General features: G+C 32.3%; 1 protein-coding gene across 1 annotated transcript in view; it reads left to right on the forward strand.

Annotated features, from left to right (window-relative positions):
- Window positions 1-22,101, forward strand: part of LOC115876767 (platelet-derived growth factor receptor alpha-like) — a 270,072-nt gene that overhangs the window by 177,640 nt on the left and 70,331 nt on the right. The window contains exon 3 of the mRNA XM_030892685.1: window positions 3,564-3,718. Coding sequence (XP_030748545.1) covers window positions 3,564-3,718 — 155 coding nt within the window. The remainder of the gene's footprint in view (window positions 1-3,563; window positions 3,719-22,101) is intronic.

A 22,101-nucleotide genomic window follows, 5' to 3' on the forward strand; every position in this document is an offset into this window, starting at 1 on the left:
TTTTAGCATCAGCCAGCAGGTGCGAAGCTTCAGATTTTTGGACAACATACTCGATTACTTTACCAATTCTGTGGCGAAATATTTGCCCGATGTAACATGAAATTATTTATTGTCGCAATTTATACCATGGTAAAAATTTACTATTTCCGATATTAAAGTAAAATATATTAAATTTCAATAGAACTAATATTGCATTTCCTTGCCAGATATTACATTTTTCCCAGCTACTTTACAAGAAAAATTAAAGACTCAAATTCATATTCTGAGAGAATAAATTTCTTTTAAAGGCTTCTTATTTTTCTTTCAGCATAACAGAGCATTTTTTAAATTAAAACATAACTGTCTACTTAGATACATTTATTAACAAACAAATTAAAGCGTTTTTTAATTAACAAAGTAATTGCATAACATAAAATAAAATAATTTTGTATATAATAAATAACTTATGCAAGCAAAAATAGACTAAAATAATGGAATTTGATTAAGCTCTTATTTGAAAATATTCAATTACATTATATTTACGGATTATAAATCTGGCATGAAATTCAGATTTAAATTTAACAAAAGTATTTTTGTATTTTGTTATAATAACCTAAACCTAGTCACAAAACATTTTAAAACACTCTATTTAAAAAACGATGAAGTGAAGTTTAATCGAGTTACTGATTTTACTTCTAAATTTTGTATATTTGAAGTAACTTATGTGTTCAAATTTAAAAAAAAATCACGAGAATGATGAAAATGAAATACCAAAATTCTTGCTAATATCAAGAACTATGTAAATTGCACGTGTTGTCGAATAAAAGGAACAAAATGTAACAAAAATCCTTCTGGCAATTGAAAATGGAATTAAATTAGTTTCCAAGGGATATAAAACTTTAAACGCGACGAGTTATAACTAATAAAATTTCGGGAAATTATAACGGTCCAATAAAAAAGCAATTAAAAATGTATTTCGAAATTCCATTATGTTGCCAGCACTGCAGGTTTAAAAAATTTCCTCAATGGCATAAAGACTTACATTAAATTCCTACAATAATTAAATAACGACAATAAAAAACTAAGTTGTGGGTCCACAGTCCGACAATTTCATATGGCGTGAAGTATCTTGCAGGATTTTAAATTTTTAAATTTATATTCGACAAAGTGCTAAGCCTTCTGGATCGTGCAGAACCTGGAATAACCTAAAAGTCTCTTTGTTTCAGTATGAACGAACGTATTCAAGCGATCAGGGATTCTAATCCTAGTTCTGGATTATAACAAAAACCCTCTATAATTCCATAATATCCAGTCGTTTAATAAATATCCCTTGTAATTTTTTAATAAAAAAAATAATTTGTTTTACGATACGTTTTAATAAATGTTTTTTATTAAAAATTATATAAAAATATAAAATTTTGCACCACTCTAGTTTAAAATATTTTAAATTTAATTTTAATAGGAGCTACAAGGAATATCCATTTCAAAAACAATTATACTGAAACTAAATTAATGGAGATAACATTTTTGTTAGGATTTAGGATTATAAAAGAGAATATTAGACTTTTAATAGATCTAAATAGTTTTTTTTATTTCTGAATTTTATCACCAGTTCTTTTCACTGGTGAATACTGGTTCACTGGTAAATACCAAATACCAGAAACAAGCCCATGAGGTTTTTTCCGAAAAAAAAATGTTAAAAATGTCATATTTACCTTGACATTTTCTGGAAAATATTGAAAAACTTTTGAGTGTCAACACTGGGCGTCAAACAAGTTGAGATTCTGGTAATTGCTTGGTATTTGCGGCTGATTATAGATTGCACTTATTTCTGGGACACCCTCGGATCATCACCTCTGGATCTCCTGGATCACCTATATATCTATACTGATATATAAAATCCTTAAGTGACTGACATACTGATTAATCACGATCCTGCTCAAACCACTCAACGTAAGAAGCTCAATTTTGGCATACAGGTTGATTCTAGGGTGTAGAGGTTCGATAAGAAGGGATTTTTCAAAATTCCAGTTCCAAGAGGGTGAAACCACCCCTCAAATATTACAATATTTTTTATTTAAAAAACGGCCAAGTTTCCGAAAGAACGCTTAAACACGAATATTTTATTTTGTTTTTTTACATATTTTAAGATTTTTTAAAAATGTATACAGGGTGTTTCGAAAAATCTGGTCATTGATTAATCACGATCCTGCTTAAAGCGCTTGACGTAAAAAGCTGATTTTTGGAAAACAGATTGACTTTAGGGTGTAGAGGGTCGATAAGAAGGGATTTTTCGAAACTCAAATTCTAAGGGGGTGAAACCACCCCTCAAATATTAGAATATTTTTTATTTAAAAACCGGTTTTTCGGAAAAACTCTTAAACACGTTTATTTTATTTTGTTGTTTTACATATTTTAAGATTTTTTAAAAATTTATACAGGGTGTTCCATAAAATATGACCATTGAGTAATCACGATTCTGCTTAAACTGCTTGACGTTTAAAGCTGATTTTTGGCAAACGGATTGACTGTGGGATGTAGAGGTTCGATAAGGAGGGGTTTCTCGAATCTTAAATTCCAAGAGGGTGAAAGCGCCCCTCAAATATTACAATATTTGTTATTTAAAAAACGGTTAGTCTTTCGGGAAAACGCTTGGACACGCTTAATTTATTTTGTTTTTTACATATTTTGAATTTTTTTAAAAAATCATACAGGGTGTTCCAAAAAGTTGGGTAATTGATTAACCACGATTCTGCTTAAACTGCTTGACGTAAAAAGCTTATTTTTGGCAAACGGATTTTTCGAAAGTCAAAAAGCTTTATCATCACCATTACAAATGATTAATTCGACGCGAACGAAGTCGCGGGTACACGCTAGTATATTTATATATATTTTGTCTAGAAGTCTGGAAAGTGTTGACTTATCCCTTATACTTTAAATTATGTATTTAGATAATACAACCAAACGAAGTTCGATTTAAACCTAAATCAGAAATAAAATTTTGAATGTGGTAGACAATGATTCACTATAAACTAACAGCGCTTTCAGATGGAGCGGACCGTCCGCGACGGAGCGTCCGTCGGTGTTTTATCAAGATAGCCGTCGGACGAACTCCGTCGGACGGAGCATACGCGCCCATGTGAAATTGTTCATATATAAACTCATGCTACTTGCTCGAAGTAGCGGACGGTCCGCGGCGGACGCTCCGCTCCATCTGAAAGCGCTGTTAAAGAATTTCGGACTTCCATTGTCTTTATTTATTTTTAATTAACACAAAGTTTCGGTTAGGAAAGTTTCGTCCTGTCCCTTAAATATTGTGAATTATATATTTAGATAATACGAACAGCCCAAAGAGGTTCGAATGAAGCCTAAAGCAGAAATAAAATATTTTCATCGCGTAGAAAAATATATTACGTATGTTTCAGACAGGAACCGACGGCTATTTTTACCAGCGTTTGAAATATTTGTTTTTTTTTATTTAAACAAATGGTTGGCTGTTTTAGCGGCAGATTTACAATGCAGTGGACAAGCCAGCCAGCCAGCGCGCTGCATCCGGAAGTATGAATGTCCTTTTTTTGTTGCAGATCGAGCGGAAGGCGTTTCCGAGCACGTTATTCCTTACTGGGACCAACCGTTCTCTCAGCCATATTTTGATAACACAACCAGAAGAGAATATACCACCACCGTCGGCCAAACAGCCCATTTGCATTGTCGGGTCAGGAATCTTGGAGACAGGGCGGTAAGTTTTACTCTATTTTGAACAGGGGGAGAGAGGGATTACTACCGGCAGAGTATTTCACGAGCTTGCTTCCCCTAGTCTCTCAGCTTTATTTTATTTCCCTCACGGCATTATTAAGCTCTCTTTGTTTAGACGAATTGGGACAGGGGGAGCTGTAAAATATAATAATAATGATATCACTTTTTCGCTACACATACCCAAACTGGGGCACATCCTTTACATATTAAAGGATTTGCTAAATTATATCATACTAACATTACACTGTAATATTGGCAACAACAAAACTCCATTTAGAGATTTGTGATCCTCTAAAACTATTATCATTTACTTCCATGATCGAAAACATAGTAATAATATTTTTTCTACACCCAACATCTTTTGCTAGGTACCAAAACCATCTTTACCTAATATTTTTTGGAACTATATACCTTTAAAGTCATTATCTATTTCTACTAACAAGGAATTGATTTTTCTATTTTAAAATAGAGTTAAGGCAGTAATGAAATTCTAAAATCAAAAACAAAACAGTTTGTTTAAAAAATGTAATACTATTGTTGTTTAAGTTTAAATGAAAACAGTATTCTTACAAAGTAACTCGAATAACTCGGCTTTATTTCATTTATAAACAGCGTGTCAAAACTAGAAACTTTAAACTTATTTTCGAGTTAGTTAAGCTGGGTATTGTGGTTTCCTAATATTTTGAGCCCCAAATCAGTTTTATAGAACAATTAATTGTTGTATATTCCAGTTTATTTCCACGTTCTTCACAGCTGAATTTTATTTACAACAAAAAGTTAAGTTGCTTTTTAATAAGGAATGTCCCAAATAGTTTGACCGGCTATTTAATGAACCATTTAAGTCTTGCACATTAGTTAAGGCTGGTATTCCGTGGCATTATTTGGGCTTAGAATAAATGATTTATTTCATAATAAATATCTGCGCTGAAAATGATTGCAAACAGTTCTAGCGCCATTCTGACCATTTATTAACATCAGTTCGCTGCTAGATATAGTTAAGTTTTTCGACTAAATATATGCGGAAATGCCTAATGATCCGATGAATATAATTATCGATTATACAATACGCACCATTTATTTCTCTAAATATTAGTGTGTGGTCACAGCAGTGGCGGGACTGTCAAAATTGATAGAACAGCAACGGAAAAGTGAAATATAAATAATTAGATCAAAATATATCTGTTTATATGAAGCTTATATCGGTCAATACATACCAAATGACCTCCATATCATCACCATTCAGCTTATTCAACCATTTCCAATTATGGTGTAGCCTCACTCACATATTTAGATACTTTCTTTGTAGTTGGCCCACTAGTCTAAGAGCTGGCTAGATAAAAAGCCTTATCACCGTTACATGGCTAATTTTTTGTGTGAAGTATCCTTTTGTGTAGCCATTATAAAATAGTCATGTCGCCAGCGCGATCTCGAGGTTAAAGCGGGGGCCAATCGAAAGGGTGAAATTTTAACACTAAAAATATTATAAGATACATGAGTTATAATTGCGAAAATGGCTTTTATTTATTATTAAGAAACGTGGAAAATTGTTGGCAGACATTTTTCTAGTCGCTAAAATGCCGACAGACAACGCGAAAGAGGCATGAAATTTTAAAAATTATTAAAAAATGAAATTTGAAGAATGAAAAAAATTATGGCATATTTGCATGCCGATTGGTGAAATATCATATTTATTTATTTTAAAAGCCGTATGCAAAAAGGCAGACAAAAAGATCGTGGCTCAATCAGCTGCAGACAGTTATCAAAAGCGCGATATTACTCTAGCGCTTTATTCAGGGAACGCTGGTCGCCTCATCTATTTAAGTATAAATAAATCATATAATATACGATTATATTGTAAATATATTTTTTTATTATTTCTGCCCATTTGCGTACGACTTTTTAAATTAATTAACAATTAACATGACATTCCACCAACCGACATGCATGTATGCGATGATTTTCTTTTGTCAAAATTCTATGCCTCTTTCGCGTTGTCTGTCGGCATTTCAGCCACGAGAAAAATGTCTGTCAACAATTTTACACGTTTCCTAATAATAAATAAACGCTATTTGGCAATTATAACTCGTGTACCTTAATACAATATTTTTAATATAATATTTTTTAGTGTCAAAATTTCACCCTTTCGATTGGCCGCCCCCGCTTTAAGCCCCGGGATCGCGCTGGCAGATATGACTATTTCACAACGGCTACACAAAAGGATACTTCGCACAAAAAATTAGCCATGTAACGATGATAAGGTTTTTTATGTAGCCAGCTCTCGGTCTACACTGTTGTCTGTTGTTGGCTATGCGGGCCCAAGTTTATCCCTGCTAATTTCCTAATATCATGGGGTCCCATCTGAGGTTCGGTCTTTCTCTAGGTCTCTTAATTCCTCGTGAGTACCATGCTGTAATTTTTGTAGCCCATCTGTTGTCCGTTCTTCTGGCCAGGTGTCCTGTCCATTGCCACTTGAGGGATTTGATTCTGTGTATGACATCTATTACCTGGATCTTTTGTCGTATCATTCTTTTACGGTCTCTTTTGGTTATTCCCAGCAATTTCGTTCCATTGAACGTTGTGCGACCTGCAGTTTTCTTATGATGTCCGTTTTAAGTATTCTCTCTAATTGTGATATTTTGATCTAATAATATTTATATTATACTAAATATTTAGATTTTTAATTTACTTCTAAAATAATAAAGTATGAAAATATTGTCAGTAAAAAAGACAAAACATATAATTCCCCTCTTGTCTATATTTCTTGTATTTACTTGATAGTTCCTGTGAAATAAAGTTGATTGTATATAACCGAAAATAAACAAAAAGCAAAATTGAACAAGACAGCTTTCATTCCAGTTAACATTAAAAACTGACATTTGATTTGGAATTATTCTGTTATTATTTCTCTCTAAGTACAGTAAAAGGTTTGTATTTGAGCGTTTAAGCCCGCTAGATATTCGGAAAGTAAAAAAACGAAGCTAGTGAACTTTAGTGGAAAAACTCACACAAAACTTTTATAGGTGGGCGATAAATTTAGAATAAAGTTCGGAGGATTCACACCCACTAACAGTGTAAATTTTCCTTGCACTTTCCACATGGCAAATCAAGTGGGATTCTGCCTAACAAACCAAATAACAATAACTAATTATAGAACTAGGGTTTAGTTAAAATTATGCTAATTAACTAGAGACTGCAAGCATGTATTCGGGAAATTAGTCTACTTTTAGCTTAATATATACTATGAAATTCCTTCTTCTTAATGATAAATTTAGATATATCTGAGCTACTGGAACATTTTTTTTAACATAATTTTATAAATAGTTAATAATATACATGCAAAAAAAGATTACTGATTTTAAATTAACATAAATATAAATAAACACTGAAAAGGAATGAAGTAATATATTGACAAAAATTTCGTTTACTGCTATTGATAATAATCCTCATTGTAAATACATTTTATAATAATTTCAAATGTTTATTAACATAATCTTTTATGTCGTATTTGTTATATATTTAACTAAACGACCAGCATTGTTCGAATTAAATGGATTATGGAAAATACACGTAACATTGCGGAATAAACGCAAAAAATGTTTATTTCTATAACTGATAGGACTAAAATAAGTAAAAATAATGTGGTATAAATCAAAATTTAGTTAAAGAATATATGTGGGAAAGTAAAAGTGATAGAGTAACAGCTTTAGAAAATATTAGAACACAACTGTTAGGATAAGTTAATAATAGCTCTCTCCAGCTTCTGTCCAGAAGTCTGGAAATGATCCACTTAGTGCGCGAAATGTGCCTCTTTCCGAATATCTGAGGGCCAACTGAAAATGCGCTTTTTATATCTCTCGGATGCTTTTAAGAAGTTGTAAAACATTACCGGCCAACTTTCACAATTTAAACTCCGCCAGAAATCGGAGGAGGAATGAGAACAAAAATGAAAATCGTTACTATATATAGAAAAGGAGGATAACCTAAAATATGTCCTAGTGTGCTGCTTTGGGATTTAAAACTTCTACACAAAAATATTAAAGTTTCCTATAGAAAGCTCAATTCTTTACTACAAAGATTTTCTAATGTTTGTAATGTTTGTATCACCTGTCTTAAGTACTAGTGAAGAAAACAAAAATAAAATAATTAAAAATTATCTATATTTTATACAGGGTACTAATTCTACTACTGTTCAAAATGTCACCCTGTATGTTAATTAAATATGCTATTTCTATAGAATATTTTATGATTCCATGAAAGAAAAAATAGATTTTTTTAGTGTATTTTAATGTGTTTTAGAAAACACATTAAAATACACTTGAGAAATATATATGTACATCCCTTATAAAGTAATAAAAGAATACGATAATGAAAAAAAGAGTACCTGATATATAAAAATATCTTTAACTCCTCAGTTATTCCCTTGAATAATTAATAAATTAATTGTAGGTTAGAAGATACAAGTATAAATAATAACTTTAACTCCATGAATAATATCGATTCTACAGTAAAAAACGTGCCTAATTTATCTTTGAAAAAATAATGTTTTATTAATTAAAAGCGAATAGAAGAAAGCATTAGTAACGTCAAATTAACGTTATATCGTGTTTTGTGTAACTTTGCCACGCAAACTGGAGACCTTGGGGTTGAATATTTTAACTTTTGCAGAATAGGCTCATTGAACTTTGATTTCAGGCTCAAAATACGGCTTAACGAGCCTGGCTTTGTTTTTTTTTTCGGCGAACAATGAGAGTTGTCGTAATTTAACAAAGTTTCCAAACAGAATATATTCGCCACATTCATTAATACACCAAGCGAACTGTTTTGGTTCGAAGATTTATATCATATACACACGAAAAAACGAAAATTTTGAAAGAATTGCCGGTAAAACAGTTACGAAAAATTTTATATAGATACAAGGAACCTTCCATGTCTTCAGATGTGGATGGAACTATATTATACAGGGTGTCCCAGAAATAAGTGCAACTATTTTAACTGGTAGTATAGTTCGACATCAGAAACACACCCATGAGTGTTTTTGCAAAAGAAATGTTAAAAATGTTCATGACAGTTTCCGGAAAATGTTGAAAACCTTTTGAGTGCCGCTTGTTCAGTTTCCGGAAATTTGATTATAGTGCTTCAAGAAAATGCAATGTTGCCACCTCCTACGTTATCCACATTCTGTATGTTTATAAGTCATAAGTTCACATTTTTAAATTTCTACAAAAAAATTTTTAAATTAATTTTATTCGCTGTAGATTTTTTAAGCATTGTAGATTGCTATTAAGTATAGTGCAACGTCTACTATATTTTAAATACATTTTTTACAGTTTAGTAAACTGAAATAATGAAACTAAATAATGAACAGTTATAGCAGGTTTTCAACAGTTCAGAATCAGCGCCCTCTATTAGATATGTAAATAGTCAACAGTTAACCTACATTTAAACAGACCAGCTGATAAACAAACCTCTAAAAAACAAAAAAATAGGCTAATGAAAAGCAAGTCTGTAAAAATACGTTTATTATTGAAATAGAAATATCAATTATTTGGATGTTAATAAACAAAAACAAGAGTGTGGCAGTCGCTTGGCAGTAAAGTGATATTTTGGCAGTACATGTACATTTTTTACCGAAGTGAGACACCCCTCGGGTTTTAGGTAAAGTGACAAAACGACGCTCTAACCTAATTACATCGATCTGATATCTATCGAAATCCCGTTTTCTCATGTTAAGTAATTTTTTACTTTTAATCTGAATTTTCCAAGTCGTTTTTAAATCTTACTAGTCGATGGTTTAAAAATGGCAAAGAGAAAATATGTTTCTTTTGGCCAGATTAACAACCTAACCTAACCCCTTAAAATACTTGCACTGATTTCTGGGACACCCTGTATAAATAACAAACTCAGATAAGAAAATGATGTATCAGTAAAAAAAGCTTTCAGATAGCGATCTTATTTTACATTCAGTCAAATTTATTTCTTTCTGTGTACGTGATACACTCGCTGGCTTAATAAGGTTTTTGTTTTCAATAAAATACTGCTTGCGCTCGATATAAAAACGCGTAGACCAAAAGATATTCATCCCTGCAGCGGCTATGCACGCCCGTAGATGTGTAGAGTTGGATATAAATGGCGATACAACCTTTTTAAAAAATGTCGCGTTATATTAATGGCCGCCATAGACTCTAACCAGGCGAGAAATTTTTATTTAATTTATTTAGACACAACTCGCTGAAATAACGCTCCTTTTTGCAATTTCTTTTTTAATTCTGCCAATATAGGATGCGTTAAAAATGTTCCCGTTTAGCTTGGAAAAGCTTTCAGCTAGGTCATCTTTTGTTTGTCGCCCTGGTCTTTTTGACAAAATGTAATTTATTTAATTAGAGTCATATAGCTCTTGTAACACTGAACAAAGTGTTTATCCGTCAAAGGATGCAAAATAAAGAGCAGTAAAAAACTATTTAAAAAACTGAGTCAAAATTCCATTTAAAAAATTTAAATAATTACAGCAAACCGCGCCATCAAATCGGTGTGTTCCAAACCGTTCTGTTTGACAAAAAAGGGGGTGGCGCAAAAATGTCAATTATTTTTTCATACCCTTCTTTGCCAGGTATATTAAAAATTCCATTTGCGACAACAGCCTTGCCAGAACCCACCGAAAACTTTACTCATTAGAGTTTTTTTTTAATATAAAATACTTATTATTCTTGTTTCGCGGCCTACTCCAAAGTTTTGGCCTTTCTAATATGATTTTCCAGTTTATTCTTAAAATAAAATAAAAATAAGTAACTCAGTTGCCCGGAGCCAAAACAATTATCATAACGGAATTTAAATAAAATGCCGGAGTTTTTTCGTTTTACTTTTACTGTCTCTTTTGAAGCTCTATAAAAATATCTTTGTAAGCATTCTACATTTTCTGGAATTAAAATTATGTAAGTTAAATGTAATAAAAAATGACGTAACCAAAGTTTGAAATACGAGGGTTGCCTTTTAAATTTTGCATATAGAAACATAGTAGGCGCCTGTCAACATATATCAAATGTCAAAATTAACTGTCATCTTTAGCTAGAATTAGAATTTAGAATGAGTGGGAGGGGGGTTAATCACTTCGACCCTACAGATCCATTGTGTCCCCCTTTCTTGAATCATAACTCATCATACAGTCCCAGGGCTTTGACAAAAGCCAGTATCTGGGACGGTTTTATAGAGGGTAGTTCTCCATCTCCAATATCAATCGTACCAAAATTCATGGCACGAATGGTTGTCGTCTCGGCGCACTCAGTGATGAGGTGTACTGGTGTTTCCCATCTTCCCCACAGAATCTGCATTCGTCGTTTCTTCTTAGTTTCAATCTACTGAGGTGTTCATTGAGGAGACAGTGTCCTGTTAAAAACCCCGTGACAATCCGAAGATTGTTCTTACTCAGACCCAGGAAGATCTGTGATTTTTCTTGATCATAAGCCCTCAGAAACTTCTTCGTGTGTCTTAGACCATTGCAAGATTTCCATTCCAGGTTGCGGATGGAATCTTCCAAGTTCTTGAGTTCCGCCTTGAGTTGGTTACCACTTGGAAAGCAGAACGGTTCTGGTCCAGTTAGTGGAGTGTCCGCTCCTTTCCTAGCTAGATTATTTGCTTTTTCATTGCCTTCTATCCCTTGGTGAGCAGGCACCCAGTGTAGGAGGACTTTGTTTTCTTTGCCTAATTTATTCAGCTTCTCTATGCATTCTTTGACCAATTTCGAATTGAATCTTTAGCTAACTTTACGCCAAAAGTTTAGACCGATTCAGTCGAGAAATAGACCTAAGCCAAGAAAATTTTCTCGCAATAATTTTTTACAATTTTACAAAGACTTTTTACAATTTTACAAAGACAGTTGTCTCAACAAGAATGCCTTACCGAGTTGGTTTCTGATTTAGTCAATGAAGCACCACATCAGTCGACAATTTCACATTGGTATGGAGAATTTAAACGTGAAGGGATTGGTCTTAGTGATGATCCAAGAACAGGTCCGCCAACAACGGCAGTTATCCAGGAAACCGTCGATGATGTACGTAAGCTGATACAAGAAGATGTCAGATGTGAAATTGAAGCATTATTGGGTATTTCAAAGACCTCAATTCAAAAAAAATTGGTTTCTCGTTGGATATCGCATCTGTTGACGGAAGAACAGAAAGCAGTTAGAGTCAATTGTAAGTAATTGCTGAGTTTCGAAAATTCAACCTTCGACGACGAATGATCCTCCACCAAGACAATACAAATTCCCACACAGCTCAAAAAAAATTGAGTTTTTAAAGCACGGAAACATCTACAGTCCCGAAATAAGTCCTAACGACTTTTTTACTTTTCCAAAAATTAAGAATGAACTGCGTGATCAAAGGTGTGATCACACATCAAGAAGATGCAGTCAGCGCCTTCAAAAACGTAATTCTGAACATACCAACAAGCGAGTGGAATAACTGCTTTCAAAATTGGTTCCATGGGATGCAAAAATGCACTCTTCGTGGAGAATATTTCGAAAACCAATAGTGTGTTTAAAAGTTACCTACTGCTTCTTTTTTCTACCTCTATATGGCAAAAGATAAAAGATAACTCTCGTATAAGTATATAATAAATGTGTATTTTTAGTCTATATTTTAATACACGCGTATATAGCTTTACTCCCATTCATTAAATCTAAAAATGTAAGAAATAATTATTATTTCAATTCCAGTTGAGCTTTCAAACTCCGGCCCTTGTTAATATCCTGTTTTGAACGTTATTCATAAACCGTGGGAGACATAATAGGACACGTCTTTAGGTGTTAACTTAAGCGACGCTTGTATTCATCATTTTTAGCCTTCAGCAAAACTCTTTTCATTACACATTAATTAAAAATTAGATTTCACAGTCACAGTTTTTTCTCTTTTCTGTGTGCTGTACGATTGGAGTTATTCAAGTGAGTGTGCCATTGATATATGTACAAATTAGAGTACTTTTCAATTCTACAGAAAGATGTTTTATGATTATAAAACTGTATACATCTAAAATTACCTAAAAGATAAAAACTGTTTCTGTATGAAATTTTAAAATGTTAATTTTATATATTTGGATAATTTAGGAGGATTTGTTTATTAAAATTTTAATTAATGATAATAATGGCAAAGTAAGGTAGGAAGTTTGTTCATTTTACTTGCGGCCATTAGCTTTTTTAGCCCGTTGCAAATACGAAAAAAGAAACTACTAAAAGCGGCTTTGGACTTGCAAAACTAACACTATTGCAGTTAATTTCCTCATTTTATGATAAATTTACCGGATAAAGAGGCAAAAACTAAAAGCAAGTGGGATGCTTATTTTTTATTTCGAAAAGACTCATGTTTAGCAAACGAATTATGCTTGAGCAAAAAGAGTTAACTCTAGAATATTTTATTTTTAAAATATCCATGTTTGTGAGATGGTCTTTTTCGTAATCATCAATCGAATCAAAGTATATTATTTCTAAAATATAGGGTGATAATTTGAAAAGAAGCAATTGGAAATACTTCTACTTTAAGAAAAAGCATCAAAGAGAATCAAGATAGTATTTTTGAAAATCCTGGCAATAAAATACTATCATTCCTAAATACTATCCTGAAGAAATTTTCTTGATAGTATTTTTTAGATACTTTTCAAATTGTCACCCTATACAACAACTTATTTTCTGCAAATACAGAAATATATTTTCTTTCGTTTTGCGTCTATTTTAAACTTATATGATAAAATCTCCATCGCGCTAACGCTATTATCGCAAATGCTTTTTCAATTTTACAAATTATATTGGTTTAGTAAGAAATAGGAACTGGAGAAAAGCCATTATTTTAGGGTGTTTTCCTGCAAGTGTATATTTGTTTTTGGTAAGGCCTTAAGTAAAGCTGTTTATTCTCGTGTCAAAAACACCCCCAGACCTTTTAAAATTTAACAGAAAATGAAACCAGCTACATTCGAAATCAAAAATCTTTTCGCTGGTTCAATACGAAATAAAACATTCAACCCCCATGTTAAATGGCTTGAAAAACCAGCGCGTTAATTTATGTAATAGAGAGATAAATATATAAACATAAAAGCAATAAAATAATTTTGTAAATAAATTGAATCAGTTTAATAAATAGTTTGTTTTGGCACCCCCAAACGCATATCTGCATATAATATATTTTCCAAATTTCATTTGACTTTAATATATTTTGAACTCTGCCTTACTAATAAATTACTAAATTATATTTAAATTGTATATATATACATCTGAAAAAACTCATATTTTTAGTTAAATATGATTAAACCTAAACTTTATTCTTTAAAGAAGATGAAAAAAAACATGATCATATTGTAAACAAAGTACTCTAATTCCATTATATAAAAATAACTTTATTCGTTTATTTAAATATATGAGGCTCCGTAGGAATATTATTTGAGACACAACATCATCCTGATTGAAATATATGGATATAGTCTTAAGCCCTTTTTTAAAAGGCTTTTTGATATTATAAGAAATAAAAGACGTTTCATCTATCTTAGTATGTAATACAATGTTTTTAATGTCTTAGTAGCTCATAAAAAATATATTATATTATTGTCATTGAATAACACATAAATCGCTATAGTTACTGGGGTATTGTCTCCAAGAAATCTAGCAAGAGTAATCGGAGTCAAAATAGAGCAAAAACTACTCCTGTTCATGCAAAACAATTTGCAGTGCTCTAAGCACGTTTAATTTTAGTAAATTGCATCAGGCCATCGCCAGTCGCACTTAGCAAAATGCGGTTTTATACGTCTGAAGGGAAATCACCTGTTAATTGTTGTCACACTGTCAAGCTCCGGAGCAAACTAAATTTAATAGTTTTACGCCCAGGTCAGATAGCAGAAGCTTCTCAGTCTATCTCTTTAGCTCGGAACCCTTAACAGATTATGATTGAGCGGAAAATACTTGAGCAAGCTGCATTAAAGTGCGCCTAAGCCTCTTGAGAAACCTAAAACTTCAAATGATAAACGTTCTATTAAAATTACCGTCCAACCATAATATATTTCGCTCGAATTTTAATACACCCAAAGAAATAGGAAAAATGAGACACATTTACTCTAAGCACCTCACTTATCTGAAATGTTTTCAGACCTATTAACTCGAAGAGACAAATTAGTTAGGGATTTTTTTGCAATAAGAAAATTGAATATACTCGTATTCTTAGTCTTTCAGCTCCATTTCAAAGTATCCAGACAACAAAGTTAAAATAAAGCTATATTTCTGTTAGATTAACAAGAACTATCTCTTATAAATACATCTACGAAGTAGATTTGTGTGAGCAGTATATTAGAGAAACAAAACGTCCCCTAAATATACAAGTTAACGAACATAGAAATATACACAGGGACAGGGAGGTAAAGCAATGAAGTCAGGTATTACAGACCTTGTGTAGTCCAAGAAGCACAGCCTAAAGTGTTTGAAATCTCGGGTTGTCCACAAGAAGGTTTAATTATAGAAGATGGTATTTCTATATGAAATTTTTATGTTCAGCAAGTCCAAACTTGCCTTGCTGAGTAGTTTTAAGAATTCAACGCAACATTCAAAGAAATATTAAAGTTTAAAATTTCCAATTAATATTTATAAAGTAAGCTTACGTAATTTTTCAATATTGATTTAAAAGAGCGACGTCAAAAGGAAAAAGCCGGCTCATATTTTAAGGTGCAGATATTCGCAAAAACGTGAATCTATCCAAAACCGGAAAGAAATATCCATTTCAATCGAGCAGTCGATAGCAACTCTCACCTAGGACAAAATTTAATTCGAGAAAAGCTCGAAGAAACGCTGGCCAGAATTTAAATCTTTTTGCTGCGCCCTTTCCAGACATACCAGCAATAAATGGCCCAATTATTTTATTAGCGGTTTTCTTCCCAGTTGGATTGACAGCTCCCATTAATTTAATTGATTAAACTATGCATGATCAATCATGGTTTAATCTTTTTTGTAGTTTTATCTTGTGGAAAACAGTTTAACTTTGAGATAACAGCTTTTTTCAATTTTACTTTTTGACATTGGGTTAGACTTTCATATTATTTATCTATAATAGGAAAGATTTTTTTGTCTGGCCAGTGCAAGAATTTGGTCTCTGAAGTTATTTTAGTTATCTTGTATATTGTTGGTTGGTTAATGTGGCGGATACTCTCTGACACCTATTTCTAGAGATGGTACAACTGGATTGTTAAGTGTTTATATCACACCCATAATCCATTTACTGACATTAAGGAAACAGATGGCATCTGTTATGCTCTTCCCGGCAACATATTCAAGATCTACAAAGCTGTAGCCTCCAAGGAAACGCTTCCGGGTCCCACACAAAGCCAGACAGCGGCATAGAAAGTGTTGAAGTGGGTGGGTTCCCCTTGTTTTGGATCCTTGCAGCTTCGGCAAACTTCGTTAAAAAAGCTGGTCATGTTAACCAATTGGCCAGTGTCCCGTATGTGTGGATTATTCATGTGTCCATAAAGAAACACTATCATAGGAAGAGTTTTCTTTGTCTTACTAATGTAGATATTTGGTCTCTGAAGTTATTTTAGTTATCTTGTGTATAGATTTAGACGTTTTATGTAAATAAATTTGTGTGAATTAAGAATTAAACTCGATTCAGAAAGTTAAGCGTTTACGTTTATTATAAAACGTGTTGGTCGATGTGTTAATGTTTTTTTGATGGAATAATTACTGGCTTGTGATGTTTGAGAGGCAAAAATCGGTCAGCTGATTTGAATTGGCGAAGGGAGTTGACAAAATGGGAATTAGGATCGAAAATCAACTATTTGCGATTAAATCAAAGTCCGGCGGCCGGGCGCAAATAAAAAAAATAACGGCGACAAACCCAAAATCCAGCAGCGGGTAAACCTTTTTTGTTTCGAAAATTCATATCGACCAACCATCTCCGCATATTGGCCGAAGGCCTCGAATGGACTAGCCGCGTTAAAGCGTAGCTTTCCCATAAATTGAGATAGATTTTGGGGCTTTACAAAGCGAAAGATAAAAGTTTTGCCATCAGAATGCACAACAAAACGTACAAGAACCACGGAGAAAGTAAACTGACAAATATGATGTTATAGTAGTGTAAATGTTCTTTTAAAACATACTCTGAACATCATAAACATTTTGTAAATGTAGACAGATATAAATGTAGATATATACAGCTCAAAATACGTACATACAATGATACCAGATAATTTTTTCTAAGCATACATACTACAAGAAGCCGTCCATGTGTTCAGATGTGGATGGCCATATACCATTAGGAGTACAACTGAATCAAAACTTTTCATAATGATTAACTATTAATGATAAATACCCTTAAAATAATAATGAACTCCCTGTATACACATTACTCTGTCTAATTTCATAATAATGAAATTGAATAACAATGCGAATAAAGTAATAGATGCAAAATAAATCTTCCTTATAAAATAAAATTTGAAAAATACTAAAAGAATCCGTGGCAGAAAAAAAAACAGCTGACAATAACATATACCCGTTTTTTTAAAGATTCCATAATAAAGTTTCTGGAAAAGATTAATTTCATACTTAATAGATAGATGACAGAAATATACAAGAATTTCGCCCCCAGCTGTGTAATTAATATTTATATTTGGAATTTTGGCATGACAAATGATACCTGACGTATCAATTGATGTATATGTACCGTTTCTTTTTTACTTGTAATTATTTATGGCATAAATAAGCAAAAAAAGATTGATCTTTCACAATATTTTCGTTTAAATATCAATTTGAAGCATCAGTTTATGAATTTTCTAACTTAACTATATTTTGAAATGCAGCTTGATATAAACCCACTCGAAACTTTTTTAAAAACTAAATAAAAATACCCGTAATAATAATCTTGCAATTTCTGAGAGAATAAAACGTTTATTGTGCCAATTTCAGCTGAAACAAAAAAAGGAAATATCATTATATTTATTAGTTTATTTTTAAAACGATCGGGAACTTAAAGAATGAATAGAGCTGTATTGATAAAATTGCTTTGGGGTTTAAGTAGTTTCAGGAAAATGAACTTTTATTCGAAAACGACGGAAATTTAGGAAATCCTGCTGAACCGTCAGAAGTGCATCGATATGCACTTTGAAAACTTATAATAGAAATAACAATATTGAAATTAAAAGTTGCTTATAGAAAAATATACAGTAGAACAGTAAACTTGTAGGCAAAAATATGTAAAATAATATTTATTTTGCTGATAGTTAAACATACAAAACAAATAAAAAAAAATGTTTGTTCACTCTGTGCGCATATTTGAACTGAAACTTCTTACTAACAGCTATTAAACTGAAGGATTTGAAGGACATGCTTGAAAAAGTGTAGTTTGAAATGTTAAAAAGTAATAAATTAAAAATTAATAAATAATTTGATTCACTTTCACAAAATTTATATTTAAATAAACGTCTGTCTATCTGAGGACTCCATTCAAGTACCTCTATCCACGTGCCGAGTTTGGTTCCAATCGACCTAGAATGAAGATAAATCCTGATGATTTCGTCCATTTAGATCCATCGGTTCGAAACGTCGAGGGCGTCATCCTGTAGCCCGTCCCCAGTTCTGCCGAAATCGAGACACATTTTTTTTCAATATCAAATACTTAGTCCCACCCTGATGAAGATGTAAACGAAACGTCGCATCCAACAGAGAGCACCGTGTAGGACCGTGTGCACCGTCACTCGCATAGCCTACCCACCAAATTTGGTCGCGATCGGACGACATCAACTTTTGAAGTTTCTTACGTCAAAACTGTCACAGAGACACGTATCGTACACAGACAAGTTTGTCTTGGTTCAATCTATCGACATACCAAATTTGGTTTAAATCGGACGGTTTTTTCATCATTGATGATGGGGTTTCATAGTGCACGAAACGCCGTCAAAATATTACGAAGCCAAAATATATATGAAAAAATATTATAGAGCCCGAGTTACGATGCTCCAAAGAACCATCTCAACTTCCTTATTGGCTTTCCACTTTTTCAATCGTTACCACTTTTCATGACGCTACCTCGTGTGCCACAGCCTTGAATATTTACTCCCAGCGCGCGTAAAGAACTTTCACTTCAAAAATGTAGTAATTACAGTACCTAGGTATTTTTTGTAAGAACTCAAAATTTGGATAACCAATGAATTCGAATAGACAGTGAAAAGGCATATGAAATGAAAATTCATGATATGAAGCTTGGCATACCTCCTTGTTGAATAATAAAAAAGTCGTAACAGCTTGAATACCTTATCGAACTAAAACGTTCTGATATCTTATGTAACCAGAGGGTCATTTGTGCGGAAATAAAACAACTTTTCAAATGGTCAGACTTGAATTGCAGTTCTTCCATTCAAAAATTCCAAAAAATAAATTGAATATATAATAAAATTTCTGTTATTATTCGTCTGATATATTAATTTCATTTATTACAAAGAATATTCTGAAGTCACGATACATAAAGAAGAAAAAGAAGTCATTGTGAACTACAAATAAGAAAAAATATGATAAAAAACTTTCTTTTTTGATGATTGATTTCTTTCAAAATAATTTTTATGATTTTATGGACCCTGTCAATATGTTTTCATAGAAGAGAACTTTGTTTTAAACAATATAACAAAAAATAATCGAATAAATTTAAATCGAGGCACTCATTAGAGGTCCCAGAGTTTGCTGTGAAGGCTGGCATCTTTCCAATATCAACTCTGCGCCTTATGTTGTGTCTGAAATTTTGTTAGCATGAAAAGTATCGAAAGGCTAGCCCAGAAAGCATAAAGACGCCTTCCTTTGCGCGATAAGAAGTCACAAAAACTCGTCGTTTACAAGAAATAGTCGAACGAGTGGATCACAATAATTTGTTTTTTCTATTTGGAAGTCGCTTTAGAGAATAGCTTCTCTCGATCTAGCGTCATTTTCTTTTAGAATTCTGACTTCGTCTGGATAAATTAGGTAAATTCTTTACAGCAATCTTTCTGAGGATAAATCGAGCAAATAAAACAGATTTTTGAAGAATAAATAAAGATAAAATTCAAACAACAAAACAAAAAATAAAAATAGTTTCAAAGATGTAAATTTAATAGAGACTCCTCATAAGTATATATAAATATAATCAATAAAAAAACATAACACGGACTTAATGAATTACAGATATTACTTTAGAAAATTAAATTCTTCGTACGATGTTGTGTCCACGTTAGTATATTATTTTATGGAAATGATATAATATATTTTAATTTTATAGTACATCATTGTACGTGATTATATCAAAGTACGGAGTTTGGTATCATTAGAAGATCAAAAATAAATGATTTGTTGTTATTTGTAAATGTATATAAACTACGTAGGTCTTGTTTCCATTTTGGTTTTAATAAATTGCCTGCAGATCCAATCAATAATATTGCAGTTTGTAATATAGTCTGACATAATTTAATTAAAAGAAAGTATTTTATTAATCCATGATATTTCGGATTCTGCTTTGTTTTAAATTAAATTAATACGTTTTATATTACACCTGCATTCCTGGAATATCTATTTATAAAATGAGGAATTTTTAGCATATTTTTATGTCTGTATAACTAATCTATTCTGGGTGTAAAAGTCATCCTACTCTAGGTGCCAGCCCACTAATGGATAGAAGGTAATGAAAAACGAACTGAAAGTAGAATTCAAGAAACTGGAAGACTCCATCCGTAGCCTGGAATGGGAATCCTCCAACGGTCTAAGAGACGAGGAAGAAATTTCCCAGAACTTACGACAGAGAAAAATCAAATATTTTCTTTGATTTAACAATCCTCGGTAATAATTCAGTAGATTGAAGCTAAGAAACAACGGTGAATGAAGATACTGTAGGGAAAATGGAGAAACACCAGTATACCTCATCACTAAGTGCACCGAGAGGACAACCATTCGTGCGATAAACTCTTGGTACGACTGGATGGGACTAACGTAGATGGAGAACTAACCTCTATAAAACCGTCTCACATACTGGATTTTATCAAAGTCCTGAGACTGTATGATTAGTAATAACTCCAGAAATAGGGACAAAACATATAGGTAGCGGTGATTAACTTCCTCCCATACATTTTACATTATACAATACGCCTTGTAAAAATCTTCGTAAATTTTTAAAGAAAATTGTAATAGATGCAAGAATAAATTCCTGTTTCTAAATCGAGGTTTCCGGGCATTAAAGTCTTATAGATTATTTTTTACGACGTTTGGCAAGCTGCGCCTTTAATTATTAGCAGAACGTTAGAAAAATATTTTAAGAAAATGGACCATCTTCTGCGCTGTTCGGTTTAGAGAAAATTACCATTTTCATGCGAATATTTTCGATGATTTATGAACCGCCACGCTGAGCATGTAGAATTTAGTAGAAATATTCCTCAGAATGGATTATGAAATGTACGCCTTTGGAAACATTTTGTTACTACACTCTTCCACATATTTTTAACGTGCTTTTTATCTTTTTTCATCAGTTATTTTGCGATGTAAGATTTCTTCTACAAAGAAAAATAATTGGAGTAAATATATCCCGATATTATTTAACGGAAATAGATATAGGAAAGATTTTTTTTTCCTTTTTTCTTTCGCCTACGGCACTGTAATTAGATCGTTATGAGCTGGTATTCCAACAAGATCCAGTAATTAAGCTCTACAATCTCATAATTTCTGTTTGCTGTTAAATTGCGCTTTAACAAATTTCGAATAAAGAGAGCATTCGACTGTGCGACCTAGCTGAAATAGTGCTGTACAAGGGTTAAATTGGCATTATTAATTTTTTGTCACCCAGGTGCACTACCTAGCATCGATTTTTAATTTTTTGATTATCTTATGTACGGTATTGGCCAAAAGTGGATGAACCAATACCAATAATTGCGAAGAAAATCAGATTTGAGGTGTTAAATATCAAAATTATTTTATGTACCTTTGTATGTTAAAAGTTTAATACATTCTCACCAAAATACTACAAACAAATATAAATTCTTCTGTTAGTCTTATCATTTATAGATAAGAATTGGCAAATATTGCTTTTTTGTCTTGGACAAAAGTAGATGAACCAAATATTTTTAAAAATCGTTAGTATCATTTGTTCTGCTTTTATGAACAATTGCGATTTAAAAACATTTGAGCTCTTGTGATATATCATGCCACGTGGAATTAACTTGTCTGCAGATCTTAAGTTGCGTGTAGTGAATGCTTTTAAGGATGGTTTGAAGCAATCGGAAATCGCTAAGCAATTACGCCTTGGAAAATCAGCGGTACATTATATTTTAAAGAGATATAATAAGAGAGGAGATGTCTCTATAAAAAGACTAAAAAAGTTGGTTCCAATATGATAAAAGCCATAA

The sequence above is a fragment of the Sitophilus oryzae genome, unplaced genomic scaffold (genome assembly GCF_002938485.1).
Source record: "Sitophilus oryzae breed Bouriz unplaced genomic scaffold, Soryzae_2.0 scaffold_1440_pilon_pilon, whole genome shotgun sequence".
NCBI classification, from domain to species: Eukaryota; Metazoa; Arthropoda; class Insecta; order Coleoptera; family Curculionidae; genus Sitophilus; species Sitophilus oryzae.